Below are 17,672 nucleotides of genomic sequence, written 5' to 3' on the forward strand. Positions count from 1 at the left end.
TTAAGGGTTTGGCAAGGCATTTAACACAGTAATCTCTGGAATCAAAAGCTGCTGACTGAAGGGTAAAAATATGGACAAGTCTGCATGCACAAGAGTAAGAATTCGATTAACTGTACCTTTGCAGTTTTATCCATCATTCTCACACTGATGAAATACCGTTCTGCAGCAGCTACCTTATGCCAGTAATGGACAGGCACAAGTTTAAAGTGCGAAAAGCAGCCTGAAACAGCACTGAGAGAAAATGATCTTAAAAATTTACCAGAAAGTGACTTAGATTTGTTTAGTTTTCCCTGAGGGTCACTGTTGGGTTGCCTGCCGCAGCCTGTAAGAGACAAAAAAGCATCCGCAGACAGCTGTGCCAGCCAGGGCCTGCAGCCCCCACACCCAGCCCAGCTATTCACGGCTTCCTCGCAGTGGATGGTAATACCCTCAGAGGTCTGAGAAAGCAGACACTGACATGAAAGCTCCCTGAGCTTTATCAACCAAAATAACTGGAGTTAGCAAAGCTTACTATTAAACCTGCCTAAGCCAGGGTGGCTGCTGAAGCAGGAAAGGCACACAAACCCTCAGCCAGCTGCAGCACTGCCAGCTGAGACCCACGCTTTGTCTGCCGACAGAACAAATGTGTACAAGTTAAAGATTTGACATTGCTCTATTCCTTCTCCACAGTTAAACTCTCTACCTTAAGCAAAGGATGCTTGGTTTTTCCATGTTTTTTTGATCCAGACATTTGACACAGGTTCCTTTCTTTAGGGAGACTGCTTGCCTTCATGAATGGTAAGGGAACTCCAGCGATTTCACAAACTTCAATTACATAACACAATGAGCACACAATAAATCAAACGGAAAATTGAGTAGCAGCGTAGGGAACACACAAACTGATCTTACCTGTGTAAATACTTAGATTTCACATTGCAGACAAAAGACAGTTTTCACTGGACGAGCACATCAGCTTTATGCACTCTGTAATTATGTCGTGCGTGTCAACTATTTAAATGCATGCTACAATATAAGTGGGTTTTGTTTGGTTTTGGTTCCCCGTGTCTCACTCCCCCCTTTCACCTTTAATAACTGAATACAATCATGAAATAATTTGTGTTGAAAGGTACTTCTGGAGGTCATCTGGTCCAATCCCTTTTCCCCTAAAGCAAAGTCAGCTTCAGAGTTACACATATTACTTAGGGCTTTGCCTACGGAGGCCAAGAAACTCGACCAGAAAAATCAAGGTAGGCTTCAGAAAAAGAACAGTCCTCCCCCCTCTTCCACAATCTCACCTGGGCTATTGGCTATTCTTCAAGACATCAGAATTCCTATCAAACTTGTTCCCTTCAGGGCAACATCTCACAAGAAAATACAGCCAGCAAGAGAAACAGAAATATTAATAAGAATTGAGGGGAAAAGTTAAAGCTAGTTTAAGCAAGCTCTTTTCTGCGATAAGCAACTTCATCCATTCTGGGAGAATGCAACAGACTTGGCAAGCAGTGCGCAACCATCCAGCTAGAGCAGTCTGCGCTAACGGCAAAGGCAGTTCAGGACCATACAGCCCATCAGGGGACACCAGTTACATTCCTTACATTATCATGCATGTGCACACAGACAGCATCACACAAAAATACTTTGTCCTGTCATAAGAGAGGGGCTGCAATGTCTCTGGAGAAAGAGCTACAGGCAGAAGCAGTCAAACATTTCACAGACCTTATGATTTCCCTCAAACATGCATACCTGAGGAAAGCTGTACAGCAAGGAGTAAGCTGTGGGCTCAATGCTTTGTTGGACATCTCATGTCACAACCGGTTACCGTGGACTGAAGGGGAGGAATATTTATAGAATTATTTTCAGATAGGAATGCTGTTATAGAAAAAGCCTTCCAAAATTACAAAGCATAGAAGAGTTACCACATGAACACTGCATCATCCTGCACAGTAATGTGATGTTTTGCCTCCCCATTAACACTGGTACTTCTACTCATACAATACTGATTCCAAAATCAAGAAACTGCCCTACAGAAAACTATCTGCAACAGCTGTGGCAGCAGCTCCTCCTACCAGACCACTTTCCCCAAGTCCACCTTGCTGATGCCGGTACCAGCTTTGGATCAGAGATTTTTATATTTGAAGAACGTTCAATTCAGGTTTTCAAGAATCACATCCACGCTGCCATCCTGCAGTAAAACCAGTATCAAAAGGCTATTTTTTTCTCTTATAGGGCAAGTTTATTTACACAATACATGCCATTTCTTCTCCTCCCTCCATAACATGCAAATCTAAGTTCATCCTGCAATATAGGGGTGTGCTTTTTACACATCAGACAATGTACTGCAGCAAAAAAAAAAAAGAAGGAACTCACAAATCTCACTCAGTTAGGAAGAAGCTGAGGTTATTCTGACCCTGCACTAGCTACTGGTGAGACCGCACCTTGAATACTGTGTTCAATTTTGGTTCCCTCGCTACAAGAAGGATGTTGGAGGCTCTGGAGCAAGCCCAGAGAAGAGCAATGAAGCTGGTGAAGGGGCTGGAGAACAAGTCTTACGAGGGGCAGCTGAGGGAACTGGGGTTGTTTAGCCTGGAGAAGAGAAGGCTGAGGGGGAGACCTTATTGCTCTCTACAACTACCTGAAAGGTTGTAGAGAGGAGGGAGCTGGCCTCTTCTCCCAGGTGACAGGGGACAGGACAAGCAGGAATGGCCTCAAACTGTGGCAGGGGAGGCTCAGACTGGATATCAGGAAAAAAAAATTCACATAAAGGGTCATCAGGCACTGGCAGAGGCTGCCCAGGGAAGTGGTTCAGTCAGCATCCCTGGAGGTATTTAAAAGATATAGACAAGGTACTTCAGGACATTGTTCAGTGGCAGAAAGGAATGGTTGGACTCGATGACCTAAAAGGTCTTTTCCAACCTAGTGATTCTATGAAATGTTTTATTATGAGGGCAGTGGAACAGGTTGCCCAAAGAAGTTGTGAATGCCCCATCCCTGGAGAAGTTCAAGCCCAGGCTGGATGGGGCTTTGAGCAACCAGGTCTGGTCAGAGGTGTCCCTGCTCATGGCAGGGGCATTGGAATGATACAAGTAGTTACTATTACAAAAGGCTGAATATCTTTCACTTAAGCTAAAGTTAAGTTCCATCTAAGTAACTGCATTTTTGAAAGCTCGACAGAATCCCTCTGATAGTGCGTTTTCTTTAAAACAGTGTTTTTCCAGTGTTTTTCTTAGACTAGATATTAGAAAGAATTTCTTCCCCATGGGAGTGGGGAGATACTGGCACAGGTTGCCCAGGGAAGTTGTGGATGCCCCATCTCTAGAGGTGTTCAAGGCCAGGTTGGATGGGGCTTTGGGCAGCCTGATCTAGTGGGATGTCCCCACCCATGGCAGGGGGGCCAGAACTAGATGATCTTTAAGGTCGTTTCCAACCCTAACTATTCACTGATTCTATTATTCCAGACACTGATCATTCTTTGAAGAAGATAACTCCTTGTGTGAACAATAATAATAGATCCATAGAATCACCAGGTTGGAAAAGACCTCTTGGATCCTCAAGTCCAACCATTCCTATCTGCCACTAAACCACGTCCCAGAGCACCTCACCATTCATCTTTTAAAGACCTCCAGGAACGGCGACTCAACCACCTCCCTGGGCAGCCTCTACCAGTGCCCAATGACCCTTTCCGTGAAAAATATTTTCCTCATATCCAGTCTTAACCCCCTGTGGTGCCATTGAGGCCACTCCCCCTTGTCCTGTCCCCTGTCACTTGAGAGGAGAGGCCTCCTCTCTTACCACCTCCTTTCAGGTAGTTGTAGACAGCAATAAGGTCTCCAGATCAATGATCTGTGCTGAGCAGATGTCTCTTATTCTGTAATCACCTGTTTGCAGCCTTTCCCTGTCTCAAACGCAAGGTCAGGCAGAGCTGGAGCCAGCTCCAAATCAGCAAGAGGTTTCACTGTTGAGAAGTTCGTAACAATGTTAAAATTAGTGCTTGGAAAGTAACCGAAAATGCCCAAGATTTCTGGGAAAATCTATCCAGATGCATGCAAGTGGCAAATACATCCTGCTCTCAGCTCTCCTCTCCCTGGAGGACTGATGGCGATCACCCTCTCCTGTCACCCAGGCCTGATAAAGGATGCTCGCTTTCTAAACCTCCAAAACGAGTCTTAGAGAGTTTATTTACCAGCATTTTCAGGATGAGGAACCGGATGATCTCTCGGGTCCCTTCCAACCCGAACCATCCTACGACTCCACGACACGGGGCACAGCTCAGCTGTCACACAGCTCCCATCCCCTGTCCCCAAACCAGGCCCGAGCGCGGATTGCGGGGGGGAGGGGGGGGGGATTAGCAGCGCCCCCCCGACACAAAATGGCTGCCCGGGGGGAGGTGGGCGCTCCTGGTACGAACGAGGCCCCGCCCGCCGCCTCGCGCCCGCGGCCCCGCGCGCAGCGGGAGGGGAGGGGCAGCCCCCCCACCACCTCCGGGAAGCGGCGCGAGGCGCCAAGCGGTTCCTGTGGGTGAAAGGTCGGGGGACGCCGGGGCGGCGCTGCGGGGGGAGAAGCGGGGAAGGAAGCGGCAGGACGGAGCCAAAGGCGCGGCCGGAGGAGTCGCTCACCTGGCGGGACCCTCTCCGACGGGGTTTATTTGTCGGCGGAGGCTGCGGTTCCCGGAGGTCAGAGTTCGCGACCCCGCCCTCTGCGCGCCGCTCGGCTCCGCCCCGGCCGCGGCGCCTGCGCGCACCACGGAGCGCGCGGGGGGGGGGGGGGGAGGGCGCGCGGGGCGGGGCCAAGCGGGGAGCGGGCGGGGCCAAGGTGGAAAGTGGGCGGGGCCCGTGCTGGGCGGGGCCTAGGGGGTGGGTCTGAGTCCATTGTGTCGGCGCCGCGGGTGTTGGGGGCGCAGAGTGTCGGGATGGTTTGGTTGGAAAAGGGCTTTGAGATCGACGAGCACCACCGTGCCTGTGAACCATATCCTTGAACATCTCGTCTTTTAAATACCTCCAGGGCTGGGGACTCCAGCACTTCCCTGGGCAGCCTCTGCCAGTGCCCCATGACCCTTTATATGATTTTTTTTTTTCCTGATATCCAGTCTGAGCCTCCCCTGCCACAGTTTGAGGCCATTCCCCCTTGTCCTGTCCCCTGTCACTTGGGAGAAGAGGCCAGCTCCCTCCTCTCTTCAATCTCCTTCCAGTTAGTTGTAGAGAGCAATAAGGTCTCCCCTCAGCCTCCTCCAGGGTAAACAACCCCAGTTCCCTCAGCCGTTCCTCATAAGACTTGTTCTCCAGCCCCCTCACCGCTTTTGTTGCTCTTCTCTGGACGTGCTCAAGGACCAAAATGTCCTTCTTGTAGCGAGGGGCCCAGAACTGAACACAGGATTTGAGGTGCAGCTCCACCAGTGCTGAGTACAGGGGCAGAATCACTTACCCAGTCCTGCTGGCCACACCGTTTCTGATACAAGCCAAGATGCCTTGTTGGCCACCTGAACACACTGCTGGCTTATGTTCAGCACCTGCCAACGAACACCCCTAGGTCCTTCTGTGCCAGGCAGCTTTCCAGCCACTCTTCCCAATCCTGTAGTGATACACGGGGTCATTGTGTCCCAGGTGCAGGACTCTGGACACAATGACCCTGTGCCTATGCAGAGAATAACACAAGTCTCCAAACCCCTGCTGCTGTTCCTCACAGGGAAATGGGAATGTGTCAGCTTCCAACATCACAGGCGTAAAGGCTTTTGAGAGGAAATGACCTCAAGTTGCACCAGGGGATGTTCAGATTGGATAACAGGAAAAGTGTCTTCGCCAGAAGGCTTCTCAGGCACTGGCAGAGGCTGCCCAGGGAGGTGGTTGAGTCCTCATCCCTGGAGGTGTTTAAAAGATCAGTAGACGAGGTGCTCAGGGATGTGGTTTAGTAGCAGACAGGTATGGTTGGACTCTGTGATCTCAATGGTCTTTTCCAACTAAACAATTCTGTGATTCTAACCATTGGCTTTTGGCTTTGTATGGTTTGGTGAAGTGTTTAAGTGTTTCCTCTGAGGCAAATGCATGGACGAGACTTACTCCAGGATTGGAAACGTCCAGCATGATGGAGTCACAAACAGCGCTTTGTGCACTGTGGGTTACCCTCACCACAGCAGTTCAGCCAGTGCTGTGGGAAAGAGCTGGCTGTCACATGGAAGCAAATGACTTTGTTAAATGTCAACGCAGCTCTGAGCAGGGTATGGAAAGGCCATGGGAAGCCTGTCTGCTAAGGAGTGCACTCCTGGCTGGAGTAAGACTTTCAGGAAAGTGTCAAAGGAACAAATTACTGCTGTTGTGGCTATGTCTTGACATCTGTTTGGATCAAAGCTGTATTAGCTAATTACTTAGTTTTTTCTGATTATTTTACTGACTTCAATATTAAGAGTTTTATACTTTAAGTATCTCCCTTTTTTCCTCTCCTCTTCCATTTGTTTAATGAAGATTGTATAGTTGCAGCTAGAGATAAGCAGGAACTTCAAGATCATTTAGGCTACTGGGGCTGTATTCACAACTTCATAGAATGCCAGATTGGAAGGGACCTCAAGGATCATCTGGTCCAACCTGTTTTGGTAATCTATAGTTTAAATGAGATGCCCAGCACCCTATCAAGCTAAGCCTTAAAAGTGCCCAGTGTAGAGGAATCTACCACTTCCCTGGGGAGGTTATTCCAATGTTTAACTGTTGTGATGGTGAAAAAATTTCTTCTGGAATCCAATTGGAATCTCCCCAGGAGCAACTTAGACCCATTACCTCTTATCTTTTCCATGGGACTTGTAAAAAGGAAGACTCCATCATGTTGGTAGACACCCTTTATGTACTGGAATTTCATTATCTGAAATTCATTTAGACCATTTTATGCAATTTCTACTGAATCTAATGACATAAGCATCAACATCTGAGAAGCAGAGATGAGGAAAAAACCCAAGGAACACAAGCAATATATGTGTTAACATTAATAAAATCATTCACACTCTTATCTTGTCTATTCCTTTACTGCTTTTCTTCCCACCCCATCCCACAGCTGTGCTTGCACATCTCTATCCTGGCTCAGTCAGTACTTGAAAGCATCATATTCTAGTGTTTGATCAAACAAATTTGCAAAAGCCAGATGCAAATGAACCTTATGAAGGATTTTAAATTGGAGCAATTAATTTGCTAAGCATTTCCTTAAAGTGTCAAATGGTACAGCACTCTCAATTTACAGTTTTTGTCACTTCCCAAACTAGCCTGAGCCCATCTTCCAGATGAAGGAGCTTATTGCAGTTTAACAAATACCAAGGAATTTGCACCAAAGCTTCTTTCAGACCAGTATTCCGATGTTCTCAATAAAGCAGAAATGTCACTTTAACCAACAAAACCTGTTCTGAAAACCTTTTTCTTAGTAAGTAACCCAGTTCATACTGGATCTGTGTTACAAAGGCATGTCCATGTAGCTGTGTCAGCCAGGATTACGAGATGCATCCCCATCAAAAACATGCAGAGAAGCAAAACTCTTTATGCTGTTACTGCAAGTTATCAAAAAAAACTGCCTTCAAACATCTGTCAGAGGAGTACAAGGAGGCAGCATAACTAACGTGACAGACAAATCTCTCCCTTACAGGCGCTGCTAAAATACTTATGCCAACAGAAACTATGTGATTCAGGCATACTTTAATAGACACAGGAATACTGGGTTTTGCAAAAGGATTTATTAATGAAACAGCCTTCATTTGACCTTCACAAAGACCCAACTCCTTTAATTCTTCAGAATGATGGTTTTCTTAGGATGCTTTCTTTGCCATGGGTATGTCTATCCAGAACAGTGAGCTGAAGGATGTATTTTAAAAACCAGCTTCAATATTGGAATCATTAAGAGAAGTAGGATGATAGAATCATAGAATAGTTAGAGTTGGAAGGGACCTTGAAGATCATCTAGTTCCAACCCTCCTGCCATGGTCAAGGATATCCCACTAGATCAGGCTGCCCAAGACCCCATCCAGCCTGGCCTTGAACACCTCCAGGGACTGGGCAGCCACAACCTCCCTGGACAATCTGATCCAGTGCCTCACCGTCCTCATCATAGTGAAGAAATTCTTCCTAATGTGTAGTCTAAATCTGCCCCTGTCCAGTCTATACCCATTTCCACCGGTGCTATCCCCACAAGCCTTTATGAATAGTCCCTCTCCAGCTTTCCTGTAGGCCCCCTTCAGGTGTGGAAGGTCGCTACAATATCTCCTCTGAGGCCTCTCCAGGCTGAACAGGCCCAACTCTCGCAGCCTGCCCTTGTAGGGAAGGGGCTCCAGCCCTCTGATTATCTTTGCAGCCCTCCTCTGGACCCGGTCCAACAGCTCCATGTCCTTCTTACCTTGAGGATTCCAGAACTGGACACAGTATTTCAGATAGGGTGATGGGGTTTCTTTCTTTTTCAAAAGACAAAAAGGACCACAGCACTGGGATAAGTAAATTCACATATTTGAGGCTGAAGAGGAGGAAGAGAGTAAAAACCCTCATAAAAATATTACTGGCATAGGGAACCTACTTTATTCCTGGGCTGACGCTCAGATGGACCATCATTTCCCAGGACCTGGAGATAGCTTCAGAAGATCAAACCCTCACTACCTGGTGTTTCCCATTGGTGGCACTTGCTCAGGAGCAATTTTTTGGGTTGCTGCATTCCGTCTGCAAGCTGTGTTTTAGCTCTGCGCCTGACTGTGGAAGGGCTTTGCAGAAAACAAACACCACAAACTCGTGAAAGCACAGGCTTTTAGTTTGGGGGGGCTGGGGAAGAGGGAGCAGAAAACAAAGAACAAGAAAGCACAACGCAGTTAAGGAAAGACAGGAGGGCAGGAAGACGGTAATAATTTTTGTAGCACAGACATCAGTTTTGGTAATGAGAATGGGTAGCGTCTTGGCTGACAAAAGCAAGGTAATTCACTTATAACTAATGCTTCAGGCAGTCAGATCCAGCAGCAGCATCAGCCTGTGCACACTGCCTACCTCTGCAGGCCTTTTGTTCTTCGTAAGGGCAAAACAGAGTTGGAATTTTAAAGCAGGACTGATGTGCAGAATAATGACAGCAAATTCTGCTGTTTGAAAAACAATGAATACACAAATTACAAAATACATAAAATCCTGAAAATGTTAAAAAAAAAACCCCACAACAATGCAGGCTCAACTAATGAGAATTTATTTATACAAAAATGATACATATCAACAGGAATATTTACAACTTTAAACTGTTTTCATTTACAAAATAAAGATTCTATTCTTTTATTTAGACAGTACAATTTAGGACTGGTCCAAATAACAGCCTATTTGGATGATAAATACAGGGGAGAGCAGTTATGGCAAACAAATGCATTGCATGTGTCTTTCCAAACATCTCTTTACGTTCTGATGTTCTGATTACGTAATGTAATCAAGTTTCCACACACAAAAAATATTTAGTACAATGTGTTCCAAAACTGCTCAGCTATCCATTTGTTTTAAGTCCTTTGGGCAGGAAAAGAAGTAGTTTTAAGCTAAAGAGAATTTGGGATGCTAGAATGTTTCATTTATCCAAGAATAAAGATGCTAGAACTAGTATTTAATGCTAACATTTGTCTCATAGTCTACTAACCAATCTTAAATTAAGAACTACAGGTTCTTATAAGAAGAGGTAGCCAGGTCTTGAAAAATTTCTGGTCTTGTTTTAGCGCTTAGACTAATCAAGAAGTGAATATTTTACTTTTGATGGTAACAAATCAAATAGGAGGTGAGCTGGAGAAATAGGATAAGTTTGGAAAGCAGCCATCTGGAAATGTTATGAAAATGCTTACGTTGTGGGTTCTTTGTATGACACAAAGCACTAGCACTGAAGAAGGAGTAAAAAAAATGTTTGAACGTGCTTACAAAGAATTTATTTCACACAGAATTGGACTGTGATATGTGTACTGTTGTTTTTAAGGCTCTATTCTAATCTATTTCTGTCACAAAAAGATTTTTTTGATTGATCAGCTGCTTCTGGGTAAGTCCTCTGACTCTTACAGAACACTGTTTCCTCACCCTGCACCAAATCCTTAAGAGGTAGTTTGACACCACACACGGCAGAACTTGGGCTCCTTATTCAGTATGGGTTTTGAATTTATTGCTCTGTTTTGTAGCAGGGAGATAAATATCAAACTATGAGTTGAAATTAAATTAACTTGCCCCCAGTCAAATTTCTGGTTCATCTGCCAATTCATGGCTTTCCATCTTAGTTGCTGTGCAGTCCCTATAAAAATATTAAACAGCTGTTCCCTTTGATAATATTAACTGGAAGAGCCACATCACATCTATGTTACCTTGCTATCAGTTTCATTTTGGATACAGTAAAACCATATCAGAAATCACCCTATAGAGACATGCTAAGAGCTTATGTGGCTTCAGTCAGCAGCTGTTTTTGAAAACTAAGTAAAAGCCCTTTATATGACATGAGAAAAATATTAATTTATCACGTTAGTATTAAAAGAATAAAGGCTTTGCTCAGACTTCCAGTGAATTTCAAACACTATCTGGTCAAGTCTATAGTGTTCATAAAGGAAGCCAGATCTACAGCCTGAAGTCCCTGATTCAGAAAGGTACTCCACTGAAATGCTTGAAGTCAATGAAATTACTTGTATACTTAATATTACGCATTAGGCTTCCAGTGCTGGTGCTAACTTAACAGAAGCTCTGGAAAATCAAGCTTCTTCAGAGCTATGTTAGTATCTTAGACCTGATCTTAAGGTATTTGAGGCAAGAGGAGAGTTTCAGTTTGCATTTTGATTCTTGGCCTTTCTGTGATGACTGTTCTATCATCTACGCTTTCCTTTGTGAGGCCATAGAACAGCTGTTAACGTGGTTTCAAACTATTAATTAATAAGTGAATTGCTCGATTCAGAGGACTACTGAAAAGTGTTTCATACAGTGAAATAATCTGGCTACATATGCATCGTATTTGACATAAAAATGGCTTCCTTTCATGTGTTTCATAGTTCTAGTTCCATTGATGCTATTACAGTGTTAATTTTTTTTTTTCACAAGTTAAATAGAATAAATGCACCAGAATCATCAGTAAGTATTTCCTAATGAGGTATACCAACAATTTTCTTAAAGAAAAAAAAACCCCAACACCTAAAACTGAATCATGTTTTAAAGTGTCAAACAGAACAAATAATGTAAACAAAAGGTATTTCAAAGAATTATACACATTTTCAATGCCATCTGTATGAAAAAGGCTGGGCTTTCTTGGTACAGCACTTCCAGTTTAAACATAATATTTAAATATACAATAGTTTAAAATTTGGGGGGAAGGAGGTGCATATATTTGTTTAACGTTCTTTGAACAATAGTTTATACAGTGTTTTATGCTGCGTACAGAACTCATTTGACACAAAGTTTTGAAACAAATAAGATATTTCATCTTTTCCCTGTGTATCAAAACTGTATTTTTCACTCTGCTTTAAATTACTACTGGAAACACAGAAGAACATATATCCTGCAATTGTTTGAAGGTAACTCATAAAGTCTCTTTGGCATTTGTAGGACTGTAAAAGCTCTAGTGCCTTATTTCTGTAATTGCAAGGTCTGTTTTAAAATACATTTCCCCTTTGTTATAATTGAACCGTACTTTGCAATGACTTCTGTGACACAGAATTTGTTGTACTGTTTTAATGTACTGGTATGCAAGATTTCAACTGCCATTCAAGGAAAGGAGCAGCATTATTATACAATGCCTCCTAAAGGAGTTTACACAGCCGACAAATATCCCAGACCTTTGAAATTCCTATTCTCATCTGTTCCTGCTTAACTGCAAAGTAGGCATCAGCAGCTCAAGACCCACAGAGAAGTCATGAGGAACTGTACGACTGTAATAGATTTGTTGGGTGTTTTGGTTTGTTTTTTAAAAATGCACAATCTTAACAACTCTGTTGGCGAAGGACTTGCCATTCTGAAGACATGGGCACTTTGGACTTCAATGCAGACCTCACAAATAATTCTGACCATTAAAGTAAACATTGGAATTTAATAAATAACACATTTTGTATCAACACAGAAATACACACAATTCTTTAAAAAAATATTACCTTACACTAAAAATGCAACAACTCCTAATCCTGACAAATATACAATTTTGAGTAGGTTGAGATGGCAGGATTCTTTTTCTTCGAATATCTGTGGGATGCTGTTTTACCACCATCATCCTTGGACATTTTCCTTTAGGCTCGCAGACACAGTGCTGACACTGCTACAATATGGTGCCTTCTTGAAAAGCTTCTATCCACCTATCAGAAAATAAAACACTGTTAGAAAGTTGCTGGTAGAAGTACAAATCATGCTGCTGTGACTAGCTACAGATTCACACAAGAATCATAGAATGGTTTGGGTTGGAAGGGACCTTAAAGATCATCTAGTTCCAACCTCCCTGCCATGGGCAGGGACACCTCCCACTGGATCAGACTGCCCAAGGCCCCATCCAACCTGGCCTTGAACACCTCCAGGGATGGGGCAGCCACAGCTCCCCTGGGCAACCTGTGCCAGTGCCTCACCGCCCTCATCATGAAGAGGTAACATCATACTTTTATTACCAGTTGGCCTGTTAGAGCAAATGCCAGAAATCTACACAATGAGTCCAAATTTCTATCCCTTATTTCTTAGGGCTCATTAAAAATAACTAAAATGGAAAGCAAATACAATAAATGCATAAAGGGCTTAAGCAGTGAACATAGTACAGGATTAATAAATTTAAAAGCTAAAAAAGTAAACATCTGTTAAAATATATCACTGCACTTAAACAAAACCATCAGATATTGCTTTGGCCCTAATAGGGAAAAAATAGGGTTCACTGATGCAAACAGGCCAACTGCATGTTCTTTGTTTTTTCTTTTAATGCTATCAAAGCAGCATTTATTTTAGAGGTTCAGCATAAATCTCCTAAGGATATAAAATATTTGGAGAAAGTTTGCACTTACAGGTACTTAACATTATTACTGGCCTCAGTACATTCAATTTCAAGTTTTCCTACTGATGACAAAAGCCACTGTCTGAATGGGAAAACAAAACTATTGAATGCTTTGGATTTTTTTTAGGTTTGTTTTACATAGTACAAATGTGGACACAGTGGAAACAAGAGAATGCTATCTTAATTAACAAGGAAACACTTGTGTACATCTGCAAGACAAAACACCCCCCAAAATCAAATAAAGCCTCCCAGATTTTCATGTGTGGAAAAGCGTCATTGAGCACATTCTCAGTTGTTCACAATTTTACTTGCCCTTTTGTACTTTGTTTTTCAGACTACCCTTATTTGCACAAAACTATATAAAACTGAAGTATTAATGACAGGCTAATTAGCATATGAAATCTATTTTAATAATGTAAAATTCACTTGGGAAGGATGCAGTGGAACCAGTCAGATAAGCTAGGCATGCAGGTTGGATAACTTTAAGGTATTGCTTCCATGCTCATTTCTACTTTACTCCATGATTCACATAGCAAATGTTTTCTAGTGATTAATGACCAAGCTTCTAAATTGTTTTATGTAAAACACACAATATAAATCGATGAACATGACTCCAAACTTGAATACATCAGCAGGATTTGAAATGAAACATCTTGTGTGAGTGTTCTCTGAATTCCAGCTTGTGGTCTGAACGTAGTAAGTGCGCTTAGGTGCTCTGCACATACACTTCAAACTTCTGACCCTTACTTTTTAGGGCTTGCTTTACTTTTCACTGCCATATATTCATTAAAAAGAACTAAAATTTACAGCTAGGAACAAAGCTGGGACAGCTAGGGACAGCTAGGGTCAACAGGTAGTTTTTAAGACAATTTCTGGATTTCTCCAAAGGTAACATCCAATTTTCACTTGAGCAAATCAAGGATAAAGGGATGAGCTAGGAAAATGAAAGATTCCTTATTCTATCTTACAATTTTCCATTCTCCTGCATTCATTCTTTCGCAGGACAGGCTGCTTCTTCAATTAAAGCATTTCCGGAGTCCTAATGAAACCAGGATTTTGTGTGTAAGTAATTTTAAAGTTTTATTTATATATTATGTAATATGTATCTTTTGTACATATGCTTAGTCTGTGAATATTAACATTCAAAACTTCTGAAACATTCTAGAAAAAGAAATAACAAATGAATTCAAATAGTTTCTTACTTTTGAGCTGAATGGGGATCATCTGCTTTGAATATGTAAAATAAAGTGTTTTTGTGCAGTAGATGGAACACTCTAGACTCTGAGTTTTCATCTTTTACTTCACTGACTGTGAATCCAAGTAAAGGCTGGCTCTCTAATGCTGCCACATCCTATTTTACAGAGGAAAAAAAAAAAAGAAAACAAGGCAAAATTAGAGCTTGTAAGACATATTAAGGAATGCATTTAAACTTCATTCATGCACCATACCATTACAACGGATAATATAACAAAAGTTGTTATACATAGTCATGCACAAAATGCTGCATTTTATAGTCTCTATGCATGAATCAGGGAACAGGAAATAACCACGCACACTTCCACATTGCTGTTCCTCTTTCGATTCCCCTGATATCCACCTTGCCTTTGTATAGTCTCATCACTCTGTCTGGTAAGGACTACTTTTATTAGTAAGATCAACCAAGACCCGGAAGCAGAGGAATGGTGCATCTCACTCAGGACTATCTCCAACCACTTCAGCAGTGAAATTTCACCTCTTAGAAGTGATATGGGATGCTCTCAGCTGCACTGAGAATGCTAAAAGGAGGAGTAATGTTCTGAAGCACTAGTCACCCTCCAAATACATTTGATGAATAAACTTAATTTTTTTCTTTTACTCGAAAATTATCAGAATAAAAAATGTGGAGTGTTCACAAGTGGTTGGCTAGAAAAAAGCAGCAAGAGAAGCTGTACCTTTTTACCTTTTCTTCACTTAATTTCAAAACCTGGCTATAAAGGCGACATTTTCCCTTCCTCATTCATCTCAATTACTTCCTTTTTCTGTACTTTTTCTCTCTAATAAACAAAATAAACAGCATTTTTGGAAGGAAAAATGCATTTTTGGAAGGAAAAATACTTTTTTTTCATCTTTTGCCAGTTCCAAGGCAGAGTTTTGTAACTAGGCAGGGTCTTACAATGCTTCTGGATAGAAAAAATAAACACAGAATGTGCACAACCACTGGCGCACCAGGTGAAGAGTTAGAGAATTGCCTCGACATTGAAACAGGAGTGCCCTGGGAAAGAGGCATTTCTTGATATTGGAAAACAGTCAAGTAAGGCTTAGCAATCTATTTCACTGTATTAGTGGCACAAAGACCTAAGAAGTGGTCTTTTTACCACTAATCTTTGTACCACTTGGAGCAAACAAAAATATTTTAAGTAGGGTTTCCTGGCTAAGGCCACACTGGATCAACCATCACAGCCTTCCCTTGAGACTCTCTAGCCAGAGTCTGCTGCAACGGATCATCAAGATGAAAAATAAGGACAGTTTAAAGAAAATAGAAAAGAGTTAATTTTGTGATTGTGAGCTGGAAACTGAAACTACCCTGGAAGGCTCATATGTTGGAGGAAGCCAAGCAAAAGGAAATTTAAAGCGAGAGTCACTGACTAATATGCCTTTTTTTACAATTTCTGAAGTCTCCTTTGCAACTGCCAGAAGAGACACAATGCTCTAAAATACTTTCCAGATCTTTGCAAAAGTACATCATTATTTAAAGTACTTTTAGAGCTACTTTTTTTTTTTACTATTGCAAATGCTGTGGGGGAAATAACATCACAGGTTGTGGATGTAATTCGGAAGTTCTAGAATAAAGGTTGGCACAATAGCAGGAACAGCCTAGGAGCAAAACTGAGCACAAACCAAGAAATTACCAGAGCTGTGTAGCATGGGGGTAAAGAAGTCTAAGTCTTCATACAGCCAGGATAGGTTGGGCCTTACAATGGCTTCTAGTGATAGGATGAGGGAGAATGGGTATAAACTGGAGAGGGGCAGATTTAGACTAGACATAAGGAGGAATTTCTTCACTATGAAAGTGGTGAGGCACTGGCACAGGCTGTCCAGGGAAGTTGTGGATGCCCCATCCCTGTTCAAGGCCGGGTTGGATGGGGCCTTGGTCAGCCTGACCTGGTGGGATGTGTCCCTGCCCATCGTGGGGTGTTGGTACTGGATGATCTTTAAGGTCCCTTCCAACCCAAACTATTCTATGATTCTATGATTCTCAGAATTTTTTAAAGAAGGTGAAGGGTGGCAATGCCTTTAAACAGGTGCTTTGGATATTTTGCTCTTGAAAGCTGACTATAACATGTAACAAAAAAAGCAAAACCCAAGATATTCCAGTGCTATAATGCATGCATGTATGTTGCAAACATTGTAAGACGCGATAAAACTACATCCTTGGCACACACTGGGATGTGCAGAGCTTATATATATGCATTGGTTATTCCACACTGCAATAGGACTACACATTCTAAATACAAAAGCAAATGCTGTTAGACAAGATGCATTTCTCTTATTTTCTACTGCAGCACTGTATATTAACTAACTCCAGGCTGGAGAAGACTGAGGAGAAGTCAAGACATTTAGTTTGCTCATTTTCAAAGCATTCAAGATACCTTATGAAACTGCAGAACAAAACATTTCAAGATGCTTTTATAATGTTGGCTTTGCCACTGGTCGAGTGCAGTGCAGCTAAAGAGACCCGCCATGTATTCAACTGACTCAGAACATACCTATAACTGTGCAAGGGTGTGCAGAGCAGAAATACTCAAAGCTAGGTCTGGAATCAGAAACAGCATAGCTGTATCAGCGTATTATGGTACCAAGCTCCCTGGGCCTTTTCAAAATACTACATCACAACCCAATCCATTACTTTAAGGTGATCTAATTTTAGCTTGTTTCTAGATCATAAAAATAAACAATTTTATTATATTACAGTATTATCATTGGGTATTTGATCCGTAATACATAGGCTCTTACCTCGCTAGCAGCATATGTGTATAGCACCTTATTTTTTATAACAAACCATAGGTGTTTCCATGGTTTCTTACTGCCCTTAGATCTGTGTAGGTAGCCGCTCATTGTAGAGTCTTCTGTATTTGCTGAAACCTGAAGTGGAAATAAAACCCAATACCCAGGAGTTTAGCATCTGGCCAGGTTTCTGCAGTACAGCTTTTTTTAAAAAAAAATCTCCAGAAAGTTGTCCTGTCCAAAACTCAAATTCTTTCCTGATCTCAAGTCACTGTTGTTAATTAAGTGGCTGAAAGAAAAAATTATTTTCTCTGCTGCCACCATCTATCTGATCTGGAAGAAAGGTTTCTGCAGACACTAAAGGTTGGAACTTGAATTGGATGCAACAGGACAAGAGAGGGCTAAAACACTGAGGGCCATATACAACTGGAGAACACAAATCCCTATTTAAGAAGAAAACTAACTTCCTCCTGTTCCCAAGACTGCCAGTGTAAGTAGGCAGAATTCAGTTCTACCTTTCCTAATTGAAAGGCAAGAGATGAGTTGGTGTAGGAGTCTTCTCATTGACTGTTGGTGCAGAGGTAAATCACAATTCCTTGAAACACAGGGAAGCAAGAAAGAAATTACAATTCTGACTATCTCTCTGAATGAGTCTCAGAGGTGTTTACGCAGTTCATGTACCGCTTCACAGTTCCGGTCCCTGCCTGTATAAAACTAAGGCCCAAACCACTGTTAGAGGTGAATTTCCACTTTTGATT

The 17,672-nt window shown here is 42.3% G+C and overlaps 2 protein-coding genes across 7 annotated transcripts in view; both read right to left on the bottom strand.

Moving 5' to 3' along the window:
* The window catches only part of NR2C1 (nuclear receptor subfamily 2 group C member 1), a 52,939-nt gene extending 48,228 nt beyond the window's left edge, over positions 1-4,711 (bottom strand). Inside the window, exons 1-2 of one of the 6 annotated variants that reach the window (XM_054053268.1) lie at positions 4,593-4,634; positions 1,723-1,804 (exon numbers count right to left, since the gene is read on the bottom strand). Coding sequence is in view for 2 of the 6 variants with exons in the window: in XM_054053253.1 (XP_053909228.1) it covers positions 4,160-4,165 (6 nt within the window). In the remaining 4 variants the exon portion in view is untranslated. Of the gene's footprint in view, positions 1-1,722; positions 1,805-4,159; positions 4,303-4,592 lie in introns of those variants that run through there. The other 5 variants (XM_054053289.1, XM_054053262.1, XM_054053246.1 and 2 more) reach the window with 5 other exon arrangements.
* Positions 4,712-9,140: 4,429 nt separating this feature from the next.
* FGD6 (FYVE, RhoGEF and PH domain containing 6) overlaps positions 9,141-17,672 on the bottom strand; it is a 74,576-nt gene continuing 66,044 nt past the window's right edge. Inside the window, exons 19-21 of the mRNA XM_054060375.1 lie at positions 16,924-17,052; positions 14,133-14,281; positions 9,141-12,253 (exon numbers count right to left, since the gene is read on the bottom strand). Coding sequence (XP_053916350.1) covers positions 12,217-12,253; positions 14,133-14,281; positions 16,924-17,052 — 315 coding nt within the window. The 3' untranslated portion in view covers positions 9,141-12,216. The remainder of the gene's footprint in view (positions 12,254-14,132; positions 14,282-16,923; positions 17,053-17,672) is intronic.

Source organism: Cuculus canorus, chromosome 1 (genome assembly GCF_017976375.1).
Source record: "Cuculus canorus isolate bCucCan1 chromosome 1, bCucCan1.pri, whole genome shotgun sequence".
In the NCBI taxonomy this organism is placed as follows: Eukaryota; Metazoa; Chordata; class Aves; order Cuculiformes; family Cuculidae; genus Cuculus; species Cuculus canorus.